We start from the raw sequence: 21843 nt of genomic DNA, 5'->3' as shown, positions 1-21843 counted from the left end.
GTCCCCACCCCACCCCCCAAGCACAAATGCTAAGCTCTTGATCAAAGCTATGAAAGACACACATGGGATGGTGTGGGATGCGTCACTAAGTGGTCTAAACAAGACCCAGGCCATTGATCACACTCATTTCCCCGGCCTGGCAGATTCATAGAACAGATGGTGCTTTGATTTTAATTTTCAATTGAAAAAAATAAAAGTTTAAAAATTACCCCCTGGAGCCAGTGGGTCTGGGGCCCCTGCCGCCGGCGGCAATGGGAAGCACATTACTGGATCCTGGCAGGGACCCGCCACTGCTGATGACAGACACATCTGCAGGGCTGGGCTCACAGTCACATGTCACCGTGCCACTCTGGCATGTGGGGAAACTGGGAGGTGAAGCCTGAGGCTGATTGAATTCAGCTGCTCGCAGAAATAATGCAGAGGCTGCATTTCGCTCCCCACACAGCAGGGCTGGACCTCGAACGCTGGAATTGCATCATTTTCCAACACAGGAGAAACAAGGACCGGTTCTTGTGCTTTGGAGAAATGGGTCTTATTTGGATCAAATTCCTAGACCAAGCGTTTTTCTTACAGGTCCCCATATGTATTATTAATTGATGATGGTGTTTGGAAAATACACACACACACAACCAGGAAATGGAGGAAGGAGACAGGGAGAACAAAATGAGTATTTACCCCAATGCATGCTGAGCCAGCAGTATTCACAGGCATATATATATATATATATATATATATATATGTGTGTGTGTGTGTGTGTGTGTGTGTGTGTGTGTTTTGGACTGAAATAAGCAAAACCTACAAAATTAGAAAAATGTTGACCATTTACAGAACATTCCAGGACATCTGTTTGGGTGTCTGTCCACTTAGGCTCCTTCTCAGAGGACACATTCTTATCCACAGTCACCGGTGAACATGTAAGAATCCAGTTGCCCTGATATTAAACTTACTGAGTTGTGAGAGAAAATTGGGCACATAAGAAAGAGAAAGGACCCAGAGTAAAAGTCTTGGGTTCTAGTCTTGTTTCTCCACGTCCTAGTTCCTTGGGTTGGACACAGTTTTTGGTCTGTTGAACTGGATTATCGTCTTTTGCCTTAGTGACATTCAGTGATGGACCGACTCCCTCACTTGTGGAAACCGAGGCTGAGAATACTATGGGCAGTGTGGGGTTTGGGAGAGAGAAGGGCTGTAAGGACAGGTCACTGTGACATGGGCAATAGCTTATCGGTAAAAACTAAGTCAGCCAAGAAGAGCCGGGAAGGTTCCATCCACTGTGGGAGTGACCTTATAGCAAGCATGTCAAACTCATGGTGTGGCCCGCCAGCCATGAGTTTGACATGCTTGGTCTACAGGAAGGAGGCCAACCACGTGAAGAGGAGGAGGGACGGTCACTCAGAGTCACAGGTATAGACAGTAGGCCTCCCTTATCTGGGGCCTGACTTTCCGTGGTTTCAGTTGCCCGCGGTCAACCATGGTCTGAAAAGGTTAAAAGGAAAATTCTAGAAAGAAACAGTTCGCAAGTTTTAAATCGCACATGGTTCTGAGTAGTGTCATGAAATCTCGTGCCACCCCGCCCTGTCCCACCTGGGGCGTGAATCATCTCTTGGTCCAGTGTATCCACATTACACGTGCTACCTGCCCCTTAGTTCCTTAGTAGTTAGTAGCAGTCTTGGTTATCAGATTGACTGTCGAGGTCTGGCAATATTTGTATTCAAGTCACCCTTATTTTACCTCATAACGGCCCCAAACGCACAAGAGCAGTGATCCTGGCAATTTTGATGTGTTTAGAAGGAGCCATAAAGTGCTTCCTTTAAGTGAAAAGGTGAGTACACCACAATAAGATATTTTAAGAGAGAGACCACAGTAACTTTCATTGCACTGTGTATTGTTAATAACTGTTCTATTTTATTAGTTATTGTTAATTTCTTACTGTGCCTAACTGACAAATTAAACCTCATTATAGGTTTGTATGTAGAGGAAAAAACATTAGGGTTCGGTACTATCTGTGGTTTCAGGCATCCACTGGGGGTCTAGGAATGTATCTCCCATGAATAAGGGGAGGCTACTGAACAACAAATAAGAAAGCATTAGGGGAACAAAGGTACCACGCAGACGCTGGCTAAAGAACAGTCGAAACGAGGAAGGTTAGCTAACTGTCCCATGAAGCTTCTTTGTGTGAGGTGCTGTGCACTTTTGCACACACCTTGCCATTAAAATCTCAGAACAGCCCCGTGAGATAACTGTAATTAGCTCCTTTGTTTCCAATAAGAAAATTAGGTTTCTAGTGTAAAGTCCTAGTTTAGGTGAGGGATTTTTAAAAATATATATTTTTACTAATTTCAGAGAGGAAGGGAGAGGAAGTAAGAGATAGAAACATCAATGATGAGAGAGAATCAATGACCAGCTGCCTCCTGCACGCCACCCACTGGGGATGGAGCCCGAAACCTGAGCAGGTGCCCTGACCAGGAATCGAACCTGTGACCTCCTGGTTCATAGGTTGATGCTCAACCATTGAGCCACGCTGACAGGGCTAGGTGAGGAATTTGAACCTAAATTGGTCTATGTGCAAAACTATGTTCTTTCTACTCCCCAGCTGCCCTTCTGAAACCCTAAGAAAATTATTAAATACACTCCCCAGACCTTAAGCATCAGGGAAGTAGTTTGTTCAGCAATAAGCATCTGTGACTACAATTCCAGGGAGAGGAATAACCATGAATGCGGATGAGCTCAGCCCCACCGGGGGCAGCTCTATCCTTAGGATTTATGTTTATTGAATTTGCTGGATTTATTAGGTTGAAAGAGATCAAATTGCTTAATGTTCAATTAAATTGTACTTGTTGAGAACAGGGAAGTAATGAAGTCTACAGTCTTGGCAAGGTTTACCTTCTGCAGGGCTCCTGCAAATGTGGAGGTTCTGAGGAAACTCATGGGTCTCACACCAACCAAGTCCCCCCACCCAACCTTCTTCCCCCCACGCTGCCCGCTCCCAGTTCAGTCACTCACAGAGCTTCCCACCAGGCTGCTATGTATTTAGCCAGACTCTCACCGAAGAGACAGAGCGTTGGGTCTGAATGCCACAACGTGAAGGCTCACTTTGCTTTCTAAAACCTGCTTCCAAAATTTGCATGCTTGTACTAGTATTAAGTTATGCCACAAATGAAAACCTTATAATAATGACTGATAACATAAATTTTCTCATTAAAATTACATAAAAGGGTTTCTCCATTTCTAAATATCTCGGGCTTTGGAAATACTCATTAAGTCTTACATTCAGGCAATCTCAGAGGAAAGCAGGAGTGAGGTAACCTCTAATAATTGATAAGAGACAAGACTGAACAATATTAAGCAGAGTGGTAAATGATAAAAAAATAAATAAGCATGTATTATATATAAGAAATACATTTTTGTCTTCTCTCTTAATATATATACATACATACATACATGTATTTGCATTAACCAGGTAAGCATTTTTTAAAAATAGGAGCTATATATGTACTTAAGAATATAGGGGAGCTTGTACAATATAGGGGGTGTATTATATGCCACTGAACTGTTCACTTAAAAATGCTTCATTTTATGTTATAAATTTCACTTCAATATAAAAAGTCAAGAGAAACAAAACATACATGGGAAAACCTTTAAAATATATATATTATTTAAAGTCTAGAGTTCATCTAACTTTTCTATTTTTAATTGGTAAGATGAGGAAAGCTAGACTAGTTGATCTCTAAGGTCCTTTCTAGTTTACATATTTTATGATTCTAAACAAAAATTTTACTATTAGGCTGCAAAATCTTGGGAAGACAATTTGTCATGGAAACTTAAGGTGTAATATGCGGTAATCACCACTAGATGATGCTATTGCCTTCAGGGGGTGCTTACCTGAATGCTTCAGGTTGACTGACAATCATGGACTTCATACACTGTAAGCATGGACAGTCTACCTTGTAAGGGCAGTCTAACCATCATTCACTTTTCTGCTGAGGAAACTGAGAAATTTAATGATATTCCAAAGGTCCAGTTAGGATAAATTCTCAAAATATAACACTTCCTTTTACTAAAAACAGTAAATTATTTTCAAACCTCAGAGGGAAGGTAGGGGAGGGTGGGGGTAAGTGAGAGAGATCACTTATATGCATGCATATAAGCCTAACCAATGGACTCAGACACCAGGGGGTGAGGGCATGAGTGGAGGGTGGGGGTGGGGAAGTGGGAGTAGGGACACATATGTAATACCTTAATCAATCAAAAAAATGAGGGTAAAGATGTGTTGTAAGTATATTATTCTTTTTAAGTTTGGAAGAGAGAAAGCTATATTAATATTTGTTCAAAACTTCTCATTAATATTCAGAGGTATAGCTCTCAATGTCCTGAGATAAAGATATACTGCTGAATCCATTACCATTATTTGAGGAGTAAGTTCTAGATAATGAATATAATATTAAAGTAAACATAGTTGATATGATTATCGGGCCTAAACGGGCAGTCAGACATCCCTCTCACAATCCAACTGCTGGCTCCCAACTGCTTCTGCCTGCCTTCCTGATTGCCCCTAACACTTCTGCCTGCCAGCCTGATCACCCGCTAACCACTCTGCTGCCAGCCTGTTTGCCCCCAACTTCCCTCCTTTGCCGACCTGGTCACCCCTAATGCCCTCTCCTGCAGGGTTGATCACCTCCAACTGCCCTCCCTTGCAGAGTTGATCACCTCCAACTGCCCTCCCTTGCGGGCTGATCCCTCTCAACTGCCCTCCCTTGCAGGCCGGGTGCCTCCCAACTGCCCTCTCCTGCTGACCATCTTGTGGTGCCATCTTGTGTCCACATGGGGGCAGGATCTTTGACCACTGGGGGCAGCTATATTGTGTGTTGGAGTGATGGTCAATATGCATATTACTCTTTTATTAGATAGGATAGAGGCCTGGTACAGGGGTGGGGGCCAGCTGGTTAGCCCTGAAGGGTGTCCCTGATCAGAGTGGGGTTCCCTTGGGGCATGGGGCGGCCTGAGCGAGGGGCCTGTGGTGGTTTGCAGGCCGGCCACGCCCCCTGGCAACCCAAGTGGAGGCCCTGGTATCTGGAATTTATTTTCCTTCTACAATTGAAACTTTGTAGCCTGGAGCAGAGCCAAGACTGGGGCTCCCTCCAAGTTCTGCAGCCATTTGTGTTGGGGTTATAATTGAAATTTTGTTGCCTTAAACGGGTGGGCCCAGCCAGGGTGTGCGGAAAGCTTTGCTTCCCCTGTTGCCGGCGGCAACCCTGCCTGCTCTCTCAAGCTCCATTCGCCGCCATTTGTTTGAATTTGTTTACTTCTATAATTGAAACTTTGTAGCTTGAGTGGAGGCTAGGCCTCAATGGCTGGCAGAAAGCTTGGCTTCCTCTGTTCCTAGGAAACCTTGCTCTCTGTGGCTGTAGCCATCTTGGTTTGGGTTAATTTGCTCGCCTGATTGGATGGTGGGCGTGGCTTGTGGGTGTGTCGGAGGTATGTCAATTTGCATATTTGTCTATTATTAGATTGGATATGCCTTCCACTCGATTGTAAGAAGTAAGACAACACTGTGAAGCAAAACTGAACTACTTTAAGATCCCTAGCTCTGTTTTATGATTTTTCTCCTATATTGCTCTTGACCTTAATCTAAAATGACTTTCTTGTGACCTTCCCCTCTGGATCTACTCAGAATCAGGGACAGTCCCCTATGCGCTCCTCCTTCTGGCAGTGACTTCTTTGGCTATCTGCGTAGGTGCTTATGCATGAACGTGTGAATGGCATCTCCTATGGCTGAGCAGCGCACGACCAACACAACTGCTCACAGCCACCCCGCTTGCGCTGGAAAGGAAGCATGAGTGAGCTCATCTTTTGTTATTTGCTTCTTTTTTAAAAAATATATATATATTTTTATTGATTTTTTTATAGAGAGGAAGGGAGAGGGATAGAGAGTTAGAAACATCAATGAGAGAGAAACACCCATCAGCTGCCTCCTGCACACCTCCTACAGGGGATGTGCCCTCAACCAAGGTACATGCCCTTGACTGGAATCAAACCTGGGACCTTTTAGGCCACAGGCCAATGCTCTGTCCACTGAGCCAAACCAGTTAGGGCTGCTTCTTTCTTAAGATACTAGTTACTGATGCTGAACAAAACAATGACATCCCCCTCCACCCCCGCCCCAGCTTCTGCTTCTTGCAGATTGTGTCAACACAAAGGTAGCTTTGTGAAAATCTACGATTTTCAACCAGTGTGTGGCAAGAATTTTTAAAACTTGCAGTACCTGACTATTTAGTCAGGCGCACTGACCTCTTTTCCCTTAGATTGTCAAATTAAAAAACAACAACAGCCAACACAATAGCCATCCGGTGTGAATGAATCAAAATTATACCTATTTTTTTTGTCAGATTGCCAAAAAATATATATTTTTGGTGTGCTGCAAAATTGTAGTAATTAGTTTATGTGTGCCATGAGATGGAAAGGATTGAAAATCGCTGTTCTAGATGCTTTTCTCCCAATGACAAGAGGCACAATCTGCCTGCTGCATGACGGGGAAGTAGATAAACTTTCCCTCACCCCTCTGCAGACTTGCCTGGTCTGGCCTGAGGTCTACGTTTAAAAGGCAAGGGCAGCCAGCGGCTTTGTTCTAGCCATTGCTGTCCTATAAGATTAATTAAGAGAAGGTCAAAACAAATACAACAGTCTTTGAATTCAAAACCGCAGACAGAATAGGGCTGTGAAACAATTATGTACAGTGATTTTCTCATAGTCCCACTAACCATAGAACATTCAACTATTCCTATCATTGAAGAGATAAAAAAATTGTAACGACAACAAAATTTGAAATATGTGAAAGCAAATTCCCACTAACGAGCAATTCGCCTACTGAAAGATCACACCGAAAAGGCATTTCTAGGAAACTAAGTGCCTATTCACAGTCTCTGATTTCAAGGGAGAAAGCGTAAATGGCTAAAAACTTTCTTTTGGAGAATAATTTGATCACTTGTTAATTAAAAATAATAGTGTTGCCTTTGGGATCAGAGTATTCATTTTACATGCATGTCTCAATTTCTCTATATTTGGCTCTCAAGTAGAAGATTCTAATAGGACATCAATGTGATTATAATCACAATAACATTTATTCTCTTTTCAGAATATTTTATACGACAGAGAGTGGCCACCAAATACTTCCTAAGCATGTCAACGTGGTATAGCTTTTAGGAAAATAAGCCCTGAATGAAACTGACACCCCGAAGTCCAAGTTGTACCCAGTCTACAACTTCAGAAGTGCTTGCTCATAGCACCGACAGGAAATCTTTTCATCAGATGCCCCACATTTAACTGTTCTCTAATCATTGCTGAGACCACTGAGACAGTAGCTTCCACAAGTTCTCAAAACAGAGAGTTCATGCTCAGGTTGGCGATCAGCGAGGTCCGCTGGTCCGCCCAGCCGGGGTGGGGTTCCCCATGCTCACTGGCTCCAGCCTACTCCAGGGGTTGGGGTGAGGAACTGCAACTTTTCCGGCAGCTTAGCAGCAAATGGCGTAAGTGTTTCCCCCATCAGGGTTTGTTTTCTTCCTTTTTGACGTTATCGACTCGAAGGCAAACCATGTTTCCTTGTCTTCTATGTTTTGAATCATTGACCATCATAGGGTCCTACCCTAAACGTGACTTCCTTGCCCATTGCTTTCTCCTCCTCTAACACACCTGCCGAAGGTAAGGTGGTTTTCAAAACCCCCTTGGGTGCTCCATTTCCAGTATTTTTCCTCCGATGCCCCGTCCTCCCCTTTGTACCTGGCTCCTCTGTGGTTCATTCCTGTTCACTCATCGGCTTTCACAAGTCCGTATTTCCTTCCCACTTTTGGTCTAGAGGTCCCGACCTGCCGCTCAGCCCTGCCCAATGCTGAGTATCTCCCCTCGTCCCTGCCCTTCTTCCTCCGGCCAGTTTACAAATGAAGGAACGAAGGTAATGCTGACCTGAAATGACAAAGCTCTATGTGCAAAATTCCTTATGAATTTCAGTTTTCAATAACCCTTTTCTAGTAAGAAAAGTATTTTCACCCCTTTTGGAGGGGGGAGTATGGGGAAGCTTTCTAAATAAATAGGCATCTTTTCAATAAGGAACGGTATAAATTGCTTAGTTGCCATCCCATATGGTATCCAATTTGATCGAGTGCCACGGATACCAAGAACCCAGTCCCTAAGGAACTGGACCACTCACCACTGAGATAGACTGTGTACAGAGTACACATTCTATGCGCAGGCAGGGTCGCCACTCAACGCAGGAGGCCTTTCATATCTGTCCAGTTTGATTTTTTTTTTATTCTCCACTATAGTTTATGAACAGCTACACTTTCTTTAATCATGTTATTCAGGATCCAGGATCCAAATGACAAATGCTTTCATGCTCAGAGAGTATTCACTGCCATAACCTCACAGGAGAGTTCCCAGCTTTGGCTGCGGACAACCGAAGTGACTTGTCCAGGGCAATCGACAGAAGCAGAGCCAAGGCAGACGAGAGCCCGGGACGGCCTCGACCGAAGGCGGCCACCACGCACTGTGCCTCGCGTGCACGCTGTTCCAAAGTTATTATTAACATTTTTTGGAAACCTATTTCTTGGAAAAGCCTTTAAACCGTGACTGCTGAAAGGCCTGTTGCAGCCACTGCCCAGTTACAGTATTTGTTCAAGTTTAGTCCAAGAGTCAAATCCCTGTCTTCCTTCACGCCTCCTCACACCTCCGAGGGGATTAGGAACCCTCTGACGCTGAGATCTTTGGGACATGGAAGCGCCATGGGGCCACGCATGGACGTGGAAGAAATCACGAGCTCAATCGCTCAGACTCCAAGTTCTGTCACTTTTATGGGACCTCATGAAAACACTGGGGGGAGATTAGCTGTTAGGAAGTGCCCCAACATTTTGTGTCATAGCTAATAATACATAAATAAAGGCATTGCTTCCATATTTCAATGTGACAATAGTTAGGAACAAACTATTCTAATTTAGAAATACAACATGATTGTATGGCATGTGATTTCACAGAATTAAATTGTAAATTTCATGTAAGTACATTTGTTTCAAAATGTGTTGCCTAGGACATATCAGTAAATAATGAAATGAAGGGAGAAATAGGTAATTAATTTAAAACTGGAAACAGGTAAATTACAAATAATTTAGATTGCATTTCAGTCATGGTTCTGACTCTTAGCTGCACCTTGCATATAATGGTTTAATAAACATGTTATTCTTTGCCTTGTTTAAAAACTAGAATCAGTCATAATTCTGTATTATAGTCTATAGATTTGTCTCCTTTAAAAAATGGCTATATTTCCACTATATGGATACACCAAAAATTATCAACCAATTCCCTATATAATTTCAAATTTTTCTTATGCTGTAATGGTTATTTTTGTATTCCTAGCAGTCAAGTACAAGACCAATCTGTATTCCCAGAACTAGAAGTTTTTTTTAGTCAAATGTACCTATACTAGTAGACCTTCAAACTGCTCTGTTGGCATAAGAAAGGACCCACGCCTCTGCATCCTGATTAATTCTGAACACTGGTGTGTTACAAGTTTTCAAACATGTGCCATTTCTTTTGTGGCACTTCAGTTTCCTTGGAGATTTTTTTTCTTTTAAACCATTCTCACCTTTCTATGCCTGACTTGCATCAAGAATACTTAAGGTTAAAACACCTGCGATGCAGTACATTAAACTACCAATAGGTGGCACTCTGCCAGCTTCCTAACTGTCCCATAAAGAAAATTCAAAGTTTTAGATCAAGACTTTCTCAGGTGATTCTGTTCCATTTACTTACACTAAATCTAATTATTTTAATAATTTACTTAAAAGACGTGTAATTATTTTAACAAGAACCACAGACATTGGGATCCCTGGGTACTTTAGATTCCAGTGTTTAAATGTGTCAAATTCTCTTTCATTTACAGGTCAATAGGGTTTTATTTCCATGAGATAATGGCAACCTACATATCTTGTAGGAAATTTTAATTTTATACTTTCAAGAGTATCAATAAAAACTTTAAAAACTCATTTTACATAATTATTGACTTGCCCTGGCCGGGTGGCTTGGTTGGAGCGTTGCCCCATACACCAAAAGGTTGCAGGTTCAATTCCCAGTCAGAGCACATACCCAAGCTGCAGGTTCGATCCCCGGTTGGGGCGTGTATGAGGGGCAACTGATCAATGTTTCTCTCACATCGATGTTTCTCTCGATCTCTCTCTCACTTCCTCTCTCTTTAAAAATCAATAAAAACATTTCTTTGGATGAGGATTAAAAAAATAATTATTGACTTGCTTTAATTTATTAATCCATCAAAGTATATATCATCCATTAAGCCCACGAGTGTGCTAAACTCTAATGCAGAGTTGATGAGGCACCACCTCTAATTTTGCCTAGCTCTAGAGATGTAGGTTTTCTCTTCTCTAAGCATACAATGCATGAGAAAAAACTTAAATCTCAGCTTTAATTTTTCACTTGGCTACTTCCATATTCTAAGGGTTACCATTTATCTAAGAGGTGCTTTGAGACTCCGGGGTGAAAGGCCGGAGCAGCACCGAAGTGGAGAAGATGCGTGGATGTTGGGCCAGGCTGCCTGGGTTGGAATCTGCCGCTTGCTGGTGTGGACCATGTACCTCAGTTCCTCTTCTAGAGAAGGGAGGCAATCATGCCCCTGCCTCAGAGGACGGCTTGGAAAATTAAACATCTTAATACATGGAAAGCATCTTGAACAGCACCTGGCACTGTGCTACATACATGCCAGCCATCATCATTTTTTATTACGGTGGAGACCCAGAAAAACCACCCGACAGAAAACCCAATAAACTCCACCAAAGATGTCCAAGTTCTGACATTCCTATGATTTTCTTCTAGCACGTCACTGAAAATTCCCAGAAAGACCAAGCAATAACCAGCCCCTCTCATGTTTGATATGGATTCAAGGGTTTGTTCTTTCTGACTTATTTTCCCACCAAACAGCGCTTTCTCCCAGAGGCTGGAGGTATGAGATCATGATAAAGGGCTCAAATGTGAGGGGCCTCCCACAGCAGTTCAACCCTTTTCCCCAGACGTCACAGATGCCCTGCCGTCAGTTCACGACCACGTCAACAAACTGTCCACTGTTGCACCTGCAATGCTACCCACCCTCAGTGGTCTGGAACCTCCTCCTAATGCCAGGTCTGGCCTCCAAGACGTTAGCTGAGGACTGAAATAAAATCCTAAGCAGCCCAGAAATGTACTGACTGATACATGCAATTCTCACGTCAAGCTATCCTGACACAATCCATCCCCCTGCACTCACTTCCCCTGCAGGTGGTCCCAATCCGCAAGAGGCCGTCGACCTTCAGAGGACACTAAGTATTTTGGGAGCCACTCCATCGCCTCCAATTCCCAGCATTCTCAGATGTAGCTGCTGCCTTAGCAAGAATTAGCGCCCGTGACCTATTGGACCAGAAGTGTGCAAGCCTGCTCCAGAGCCAAAGCGTCACTTTACGCTGCACTTGATGCTCAAAGCCGATGACAAGGGCTGCAATTTACCCCTCCCCATTCCTCCAGCGCCGTCTCCATCAGTAACAGACTGTTCTGGCTCCTAAGGAAAGTGGAAGGTCCGGTGCCTGACAGGCGGGGATTCAGCCAGGGCTCACAGTAACACACAGACCATGTGGCCCTTTCTCAACAATCAGGACATGCGGGAGCAGCATATTTAAGAGGCTCAGTGACAGAAATTATGAGCAAAGCGGTTTTAAAGCACACGTGCTTTGCTCCCTCTTTCTGAAAAAGTAGTAACGGCACTCTCATTGCTTTTAATAAAATCAAGTTGGATGCTGTTCGATGTCTCTAGAACCTTGCGAGTGTGGGCTGAGGCCCAGCAGCAGCCGCCTCCCCTGGCAGAAGGAACACGGAGGTTAAGGGCTCACCTGAGTCCTTCATGGGGCACAGGGCGCACTGCATACCCCAGGCCTCGCCATACAAGCAGCAGCACTCCGTGTAAGTCGTCTGCTTGCCAACAAGGGGCCGGCTGCACACATAGTCGTCGCTCAGATGCTCCCAGCACAGGTCTTGGTAGACATCGGTTTCTTCAATTTGTTCTGAAAGGGAAGGCGTGGATCTGTGACAATCGCACCACGGCTCCTGTTTCACAAACATGGTGGTGGAAGCCGGCGCGGCTCAAAGTTCCCATGCCCATTGCTAAGAGTGACTTCCAAATAAAACTCTGAAGCCAGCCTGGTCTCTCCATGAATCAAACCTCTATCGTCTCCACCTGGGTGTCATCCCATCAGCTGAATTCAACCTGCCCCCTCCTGTTCCAACGATGTCCTTCCCAGTATAGTGTTCATCGTTACATAAAACTCTCCACTATCTTGCCCTAGCTGGTTTGGCTTGGTGGATAGAGCGTCGGCCTGTAGACTGAAGGATCCCAGGTTCGATTCCGGTCCAGGGCATGTACCTTGGCTGCGGCACATCCCCAGTAGGGGGTTTGCAGGAGGCAGCTGATAGATGTTTCTCTCTCATCGATGTTTCTAACTCTCTATCTCTCTCCCTTCCTCTCTGTAAAAAATCAATAAAATATATTTAAATAAAAAAAACAACTCTCCACTATCTTGCCTGTACTTCCTATTCCCGATGGTCTTCTCCTTCCTTCAATCTTTGCTTTGTCATGTTTACTTCTCTGTCCAATCCTACCACTTCTCTCTACATAATATTTTTTAGATTCAGGCTTTCTCACCCATTTCATCTGCCAAAGCCTTGGACGAGTGACACTTCATCCCAGTGTCCTCCATCCTAACCTTTTGACCTTTCAATTGATTTCATCCAGAGTAGTCCCCTGTTGTAATGATGGACTGACCCATCACACCTGATGTGGGGATGGACGGATCAATCACACCAGTTGTCAGTGGCACATGAGCTCCTCAGGGAGGAACATGGATTCCTATCCATGGACATCCGGGCTCTCCGCCTCCTTGTTGAACTCACCCTCTGTTCTGCCCAGCTTCCCCTATGTCCTCCAGTGCAACCTGGGAAACAAACGTATCTCCCCCTGAACTTACCAATACATCTTCCTCAGCCCCCTTTGAAGGTTCAGTGTGATCAACCCCCAGGCATGAACAGCTCTGCGTCTGTTCCGCCACTCCAATACCGTTGTCCGTTGTATGAGTATGTTCATGGTATTAAGTCTCCTACGTACTGATGATATGCATTTTACGATTTCTCTTAGCATTTCATTTGAATTATTTCAAAAATACCCACGGAATCAATTTTTCTCTTTTCCAATAGCTTACATTTTAGTCAGAAAACCATATGACATTTGTTCGGACACAGACCTGCATCCCCCATCCAAACTTACCATGTGATTCAGATGGTCGGACACATCTCTTTTCTGAAGCATCCAGGACCATTGGATGGGTACAGAAGCAGTTGTAAGAGCCTTCTGTGTTAATGCACTGGCCATCGATGCAGCTGTTGGGGTCTTGACATTCATCCATATCTGAAAGGGAAAAAAGTGTGAAAGAAAACCAGTCATCAGTTGTGTCTCATACACTTACCCACTCTGCGTCCAGATTCCAGGGGCTGCCACGATTTCACTCACTACGCATCGTTATCCAAAACAGTCTGACTATAAAACCGTGACGTTGTGTTGACCGGGGAAATAATGTTGCCCTGCTGATGATGACATTCCATAAGGAAAGAAAACATTTAGGAACAGAAAATGCGTAGACATTTAAGATAAAATGCCTCTTTAGGACAGTGTACAGTTATTTCCGTTTGCTGTGTTTTCCGGCCTAGTGTACATGGTTTTCTGCTTAAGCATTAAAGTCAGGGGTCAGCATCTTAAAACGGGATGAGTGATGAAGCAGGAGGCTCCCCAGACCAAAAAGAACACGCCACTCAAACCAGTGACCTGAATTATAATTCCACATCGAATATTAACTCTTCGTTTGAAATCTAGTCCGACAGTAGTATATAGGAGCTTTCTATTTTCTTAAACCTTGCTCACGAAAAAGATCCATAAAATATTTACACATCTTCGCAATACATGGTTTAAATGCAAAGAAATTGGTTTTGTACTCCCCAGCATAACTGACTTATTTTTTTTCCATCTGTGTATTTTCACAGCACCCTCTACTCTCTTAAAACTCACCAAAGCACTGCAACTTGACAGGATCGTAGTATGTCCCTTGCTTACAGTAGCATTCATACCCAGGCTGAGTGTTCAAGCAGAAGCCATTTTTGCAGATTTCTTGTCCAAAGAGCAGGCATTCATCCGCATCTATGGGGCCGGGGGGGTGTGCGGGGGTGAAAAATGGAGCAACAAAGAGAGCAGTTAGCTCTGGTCATTCAGTCAAGAAGAAGCGTCTAACCAGTCCTGAGCTTCACACTAGATCGTTTTACATTTATGTGCCAAAGATTCCTAAAGACAAAGCAACACAAAATTCTTGAAGTTGGGACTAATTCACAGAGGTGGAAACATAATCAGGGTTGTCTGTGCTGTTTAAGGAACAAAGTCCGAAACATCAATAGGGAAGGTATATCTGTCAGATGGTTTCTGGGCTGCTCCCTTGTATTTGATGGAACAGTCTATGAAATTCTACAGTGGCACCAACAATATTCTCTACAGGACATGCCTTTGAAGAAATGTGCCTTCCTATAAATACATATTTCGGCCCCTTAATTAGCTGAGACGATGAGAACTCCTGAAAAGAGTTTGATGGAATTTTATAAAAGTCTTCTTTCTTGGGGATGATAAGCTAATAAAGGCACAAGTTGTTAAGGGTGTTGGCAGACCCATTTCCCCCCAGAATTTAGAGTGCTCAGGACACTCAGTGGTAAACTGGAGATAATAGGAACATCTATTTGATAGGATTGGAAGGATTAAGTGATAAGAGAATCCATGTGAAGAATTCAGTATACTCTCAAAAAGTGTTACTTATTACTTTTATTGCTATTATTATTACCATCAGTTCTCACATTTTAGAGCTCATATCATCTAGTCCTCATTTTAAAAACTGGAGATTCCAGCCCTGGCTAGTGTGGCTCAGTGGTAGAGCCTTGGCCCATACATCAAGCAGTCTCAGGTTCGATTCTCGGTCAAGGGCATGCACCTGGGTTGCAGGTTCTATCCCCGGCCTGGCCCGGTCCGGTCAGCACAAATGTTGGAGGCAACCAGTGGATGTGCCTCTCTCACATCCATGTTTCTCTCTCTCTTTTTCTTCTTTCCCTCTCCATCCCTCCCTTTCCTCTACTCTCTCTGGAAAAAACACAAACAACCCTCCCACCCCCAAAAAAATATTCAAAAACTGGAGATTCCATAGATGAATTGCTCCAAGTTATACAGCTGGAAAATGGCAAGACCAACTCCAAAATATATGGCTGTTTAGATATGAACCTAATATTCTTTAAACTATTTCCAGTGCTGCTAAAGATAGGGAGAGGAGGAATTAATTTTTCTGTAAAAGAGGGGATGACTTTGTGGTGAAATCAGGGCTTCATCTCACAATATAAAGTGAGATTTAACTACATCCGGGCAAAAACATATGTAACATTTGTGAACTTGAAAAACCATTGAACACATATCACCAACCAAGTCTTGTTATTTAATGGGACTAAATCATAGATGTATTTAAAAAACACAGATGGAATTTCTTACCCAGCTACTGAATTATACCAAATTATTAAAACACGATTTTTCCAAAAAGATGAACAATAAAAAATGTTTTCCATCCACTTAGCAGTTTTCAATATTAAATTTTACAGAAAAAAAGTCACTTTGTCTATAAAAGGACTTAATATCTCTATCATGGAAATGTCAAAAGAGAATGGTTAGTGAGGAAATACTCATACATGTGGTTTAAATTTCACCCAAATAAAAAGGCTGCATATTTATTTTAGAATTATAGGCTAATAGCACTGAATATATAAAACACATCTACTTTTGCTTTCTTCTTTTCCATTCCTTATTACGAATCTGTGGCCATAAGTAAAAGGTCCTAACAATAGTAGGATGAGTTCTAAAAAAGCAAGAATGCTAGCTATATTGATGATCATTAAAGACCAACATGATGACAAATTTATAGTCTCAACATAAGGTTTCTAATATGCTTCTGGAAGAAAAGAATACATTTATTAAGTACAGAATTCCATGTTAGGTACTTTGACATATATTATCTCATTTTGTCCTCCTGATACTTTTTTTAAAATATATTTTTTTATTGATTTCAGAGAGGAAGGGAGAGGGAGAAAGAGATAGAAGCATCAATGATGAGAGAGAATCACTGCTTGGCTGCCTCCTGCATGCCCCCGACCAGAGACCGAGCCTGAAACCCAGGCATGTGCTCTGACCAGGAATCAATCCATGACCTCCTGGTTCAGAGGTTGACACTCAACCACTGAGACACACCAGCTGGGCAACAACTTTTGAGACATCATTCCTGTCCCAGAGCTGGAAACTCAGAAGGTTAAGTGCCTTAAGTTCTAGCTCCCAGGCCACGCACGGCCCTGCCCAGCGTCCACAGGGGTTCCTTCCTAGGGCCGAATAAAGGCTTTGTAATCAGTTTCCCTGGCTCAAACGAACTCTGATGCTGTCTACACCAGCCACGCTTTTATCTGAGTGTCTGATGTGCACACACGTTGTAAATTCATTTCTGCTCGATTCTGACCTTTATAGTGCTTGTCACCAGCTTCATACGAGGATTCTCCAGTGGGGACAAAACCTTTCCCTCTGGGACACATTTCAGTGAATTCCGCTGATTTCAGGAGAGACAGAGAAAAAAAGTTGAAAGAGAAAAACATCAACAACTTCCATTAATATGTACTTTATCTTATTACGGTTTTTTTTTTTTATTGTTGACAGTATTACAGCTGTCCCCCATTTCCCCCCTTTAGCCTCCTCCCCTCAACCCCCATCCCACCCCAGGACTCGGTAACTTTAAGACAAATTTTGGCATCCTCTTCAGGCAAATAAATTCAGTACAATCTCAAAAAGTATGCATTAGGTGCAAATAAAACCAATGACTTCAGAGGTGTACCTATAACTGTTTTTATAAAACCTTCCTAGTTCGCCCATATTTTACCCACCCATGTTGTACTTGGGGTTATGACTTACTTCTCCGTTACTGTGGCCTCTAGTATTTTAAAGTTTTAACAGGCATCCATCAAGCGAAATCTTAGCTTAAACATGCAATCGCTCGCTATGGGTCATGCTGTGTCGTTGTTATATTAAAAAAAAAAAAAAAGAAAGAAAGACTGGTTTCCATTTTAAAAAATGGGGTAACATGGAATTCTCTTTCTGCCAAATATAATACTGAACCTCCCTGTAACCGTCAACTCGGTGATGGAAAGAACTTCAGGAATGCCTCCTGAGGTGATTTTTCCAGCTCTGAATGAAACGCACTCTAAGGTAGCCTCCCTTGAATTCCAGTCGGGCGGCTACCGGTGAATGCCAGCGTTTCAGAGCTCCAGTTCTCATTCAACCCCGAATGGGAACGCTCGGCCACCACATGACCACACGCCAGTGCGACACCGCCTCCCAGTGGATGCTTACCCGTCCCCACGACCGGGCAGGGGAAGATCTCACAGTTGTCGCCCCACCCAGCCCCGGAGGTGCAGCAGCACTCTTGCTTGGTGACATTGGGGGCCAGCACGTTGTCGCAGAGGCTGGCGTCGTTGAGATTGTAGTAGCATTCCTTCTTCTCTTCTCTGCTTGGCTCCACTTCCACGTCTACACAGAGGGCGCAAAGGAAAAGGAGTCTTGACCGCACACATCGGATCCATCGCTCTCACAACAGAGCAGAAGCCACGGTGACAACGAAGACCCGGTGGGATGATAATAATAGTGTTTCGTGGGCAGAAAGCCGCTTCCCACTTTTGGGTCGGATTCTCCCACGGCAAGATACACATGCACTTGAATCCCAAATTTCGGTGGATTTCTAACCCTCCCCAAGAGTGCAAATCTGTCAAAACCATTTCCTTTTACGTTAACCAATGACTTTATTCTTGTGCACTTGGCTGCGAGTGAAGTTTCCATACTTGCTTTCTTGCCAAACATAGGCCCATTCTTTACTGAGCTATAACACCTACTCAAATCAGTGAAAATTTTCCCCAACACTTGACGGGAGATGTAGGGCCACACATAATATTTAACCCTTAGATGGTTGTTTGAATCAACCATGCCCCCAATCTTTTCTGAATAGAACAAAGCAGAAGATGGTAACTAGAAAAAACAACAACAACAACAACAACAACAACAAAAACTACTGCAGAAACCCAGAATCTATAAAATAACCTTTCATGACTGAAAATCGACTTAAATTGCTGCAAATACAAGGCTTTGAATGAAATAGTGAGTGTCCGATAAGCCTCAAGGTGAATTTCAGGGCTGGGTCTAGTCCCTCCCTGCTCTAGTGTGCCCTAGAGGAAAATGCGTTCTAACAGACTCAGCTTAACCCTCTGTGATAAAGACAAAGTGATGTGATAGGACACACGTGATGAGAACGTAACCCGTCTGTTTTTAGATAACACCCGACCTGATTTCATCCCATCGGATTTGAAGTCTATGAACAAGTGTGTGCTCTTAAGAAATGATCAATATTTTGTGACTGGACTTGGCAAGTAACCTAATCTCTCCCCTGCCATATGCCATGAAGTTCAAATTGCTGTCTATGGTCCAATTAAAATTTGTTCCACTTTTATTTTATAATATATCAGATAAGAAACTGACTACCACCATCACAACTACTTAGATTAATTCTAATGATTTTTTTTTTTTTCACAAGAATGCTGCCGTTTCCAGATTCTTGGACCCAAACAAACTGTAAGGACAAAGGGAAAACATTTGCCAGTGAGGATAAGACTTTTTAAAATATAAATGTATTTTTTTATTGATTTCAGAGAGGAAGGGAGAGGGAGAGAGAGAGACAGAAACATCAATGATGAGAGAGAATCACTGATCGGCTGCCTCCTGCACTTTCCCCTAATGGAGGTCGAGCCTGCAACCCAGGCATGTGCCCTGACCAGGAATTGAACCATGACCTCCTGGTTCATAGGCAGATGCTCAACCACTGATCCACACCAGCTGGGCAAGGAGGATAAGATTTTAATGTCAACATTTACCCTTTTTTTTTGAAGTTATTAGATAATTATATTAGAAAAATGTAAGAAATTATTTTCACAATAGCTTCCTGTATATTTCTTTTGGCAGCATCAGATGGACCTGGAACTTAATTAATATACCAAATAGCAAAGGTGTTTTTAAAACATAAGTTAATAAGATTCTCAGAAAAGATACTGCCCTTTTCTTTCCTCTTCTGGCATTAAAAACAAGCAAGGCAGCAAACAGCCTTGACCATACCCATTGCTCTCCCACACAACACAGAGCATCCACGGGGATGGAAAAGATCCCTCGCACACGTGAGTCTGGCTCGTTCTCTGATTGTTCTGTCTTTGACAGATTTCAGCTTGGACTCTAAGTTAGTGTTAATAGCTGATGACAAATTCAAACGTAGACTAAGAGTCCAGGAAAAAAACTGAAATGCTGATTCCTCAGAAGCAGCTTGTGAAGTGGTTTTGAATCATTTCCTCCTGTGTGAAGTTGGAATAAACCTGCCACATCCCTCATCATCTCAACTAGCTTTCCACGTGCGCAGAGGACAGCAATGAGCTTGGCCCACGCCAATGCACGGGCCACCGCCAGTTCATTCTCCTCGGGAGGGGCCCCGAGCTCTCACACACGGAGTCACTGGGGGAAAACTAAGGGTAGGTATTTTAAATGATTATTAAATCAATCCTGAACTCTGTGGAACATTTCATAAGCTTTCCCCCAACACCTGTGAATAAACTGACACCCTATTACTATTAACAACTCAGCTCAATCATTTTATACAGTTGGCCTAAAAATGCAGCTAGCTATTAATGAATGTATTTAGAAATATCAATCAAGTCGGCAACACAAGTAGTTTTGCCAGTCAAGTTTACAGTTTGTACTAAAAGAGGGCTCAAGGACTGTTTTTTCCCACTTGTATACAAAGTTGTAGGTATGTCACGGTGTTTATTACAAAACTAGTGGCCCGGTGCACGAATTCGTGCATGAGTGGGGGGTCCCTTGGCATGGCCAGTGATCGGGCCGATCGGGGCCGTCTTGCCCAGTCCAGGGGGAGGGACTGTGGGAGGTTGGCCGGCCATGGGAGGTTGGCTGTGGGAGCGCACTCACCACCAGGGGGCAGCTCCTGTGTTGAGTGTCTGCCCCCTGGTGGTCAGTGCACGTCACAGCAACCGGTGGACTGGTCGTTCGGTCGACCGGTCGTAAAAGTCGCTTAGGCTTTTATATATATAGAAGGAATACTATGCAGTTGTCAATGGAGACTGCTAGATTCAGAGGTGATCAGAAACCATAGGCTTCTGAGTCAAAGCATGTCAAAAATTACATCTATAGTAAACACTGCTTTCTACAATGTTCATTAGACCCACAGCATAGGAATGAAGAAATCAAATGATCTTTGTTCTTCTTCCTTCCTCGATGAAAGGAAATTCACAGGTTAGTGAATGGGGAAACAATCAATAATAACACTGTATTATTCTGGCTTTACACTGGTTGTTTCAAGTTTTGCTCTGATTTTTCTTTCCAAGCAGTCTGGAAGCTCGATGTTTATACAGCTGAACTCGAGGGCTGGTCAGGCCCTCATCTGTGTTTGGGAAGTGAAGCAAATTCTTTTTCAGAAACTGGTCCACAAAGGTCGTTCTGTGAAAAACTACAATTCCCCTATCTTCCTAACCTTTATGGTACATAATGACTTTCCTAGAGCATTTTTCCACTGGGGGAACACTGATCAGTAAATAAACAGAGTTTAGAAATGCTTCTACTGGAAAATGATTTTAAAAGATCAATGGTTATAGGAAGTGCCAAGCATTAAAAAGAATTTTTTTCTTAAATACATTATGAATAAAATTAGCCATATTACATATCTTATGCCATGAACTTCTACAAAATATATTACTTCTCCAGTCTTTTCAGACTTGATTTCTCAATCTGTATCTAGAAGTGGGCTTCACATCTGTGTATAAACAATCATTTGTATATTTTAATCCTGGGGGTATGACTGGTGATAAGAAACTGAGCTTTTGGACCTTTTCCATGCGTGCTTTTTTGGGAAGAAACTTTTATAGAGTAACTTCATGGGACAGATGGTGCAGGGTGGAGCATCCTCACCTTTCGGAAGAAAAACTGAGCGTGGGTCCAATGTCCCAAGGCTTCATGCTTCCCTAGACTTCTGAGAAGCCCAGCTTCTTAGCTTCTCAACTGGCATGAGTTTGTTTTGCCTTGTCTTTTTTCTTTTTTCTCTCTGAGACAAAGCGGGAGGGGCAGCCGACAATTCGTGCAGGTGTGGAGTTCAGCAGCAATGCCACAGGGCATGGGTGGGTACCCTTGCTCCGAGTGGGAAGGGGTGGGCTGCAGCTGTAGGTGCTGCTTCTGGAGCTCCTGGAAGCTTCTGGAATCTCCTCTCGGTTCATCAGACAGAAGAGGGTGTGGTCATTCACTTACAGGATTGTTTCCTTCTTCAGTCTTCCCCCCCCAGTATATCTAATTTTAGCTTTGCTGTTGGGGTGAGGAAATTGGGAACATTTTTTTTTTTGGTGAAAGTGGATTCGAGCATCTAAATGGACCCATCTTTGCTTTCACGTTCCATTTGCAATGTGCTCAGAAGGCCTCCCTGAGCTGGTCCTCCCAGAGCCGCTGGGGCAGGCAGGATCACGACAGTGACCAAAGAGCAACGTCACCAATATGTGAGAGTACACAGTGTCCCCAGATGAGAGCACCTGCCTGCACAGTCCTGAAAAGGACATCAGTTCACGCAGCTCTGC

At 43.3% G+C, this 21843-nt stretch overlaps 1 protein-coding gene across 16 annotated transcripts in view; it reads right to left on the bottom strand.

The window, feature by feature from the left end:
• The window catches only part of LTBP1 (latent transforming growth factor beta binding protein 1), a 349094-nt gene that overhangs the window by 11814 nt on the left and 315437 nt on the right, over positions 1 to 21843 (bottom strand). For all 16 annotated transcript variants that reach the window (XM_054727794.1, XM_054727797.1, XM_054727796.1 and 13 more), the window contains 5 exons: positions 17531 to 17707; positions 16647 to 16733; positions 14132 to 14260; positions 13337 to 13477; positions 11910 to 12080 (listed from right to left, as the gene is read on the bottom strand). In XM_054727794.1, coding sequence (XP_054583769.1) covers positions 11910 to 12080; positions 13337 to 13477; positions 14132 to 14260; positions 16647 to 16733; positions 17531 to 17707 — 705 coding nt within the window. The remainder of the gene's footprint in view (positions 1 to 11909; positions 12081 to 13336; positions 13478 to 14131; positions 14261 to 16646; positions 16734 to 17530; positions 17708 to 21843) is intronic.

Source organism: Eptesicus fuscus, chromosome 16 (genome assembly GCF_027574615.1).
Source record: "Eptesicus fuscus isolate TK198812 chromosome 16, DD_ASM_mEF_20220401, whole genome shotgun sequence".
Taxonomy (NCBI): Eukaryota; Metazoa; Chordata; class Mammalia; order Chiroptera; family Vespertilionidae; genus Eptesicus; species Eptesicus fuscus.
The sequence above is the reverse complement of the archived record's forward strand: the minus strand, read 5'-3'. Positions and strand labels throughout refer to the sequence as shown.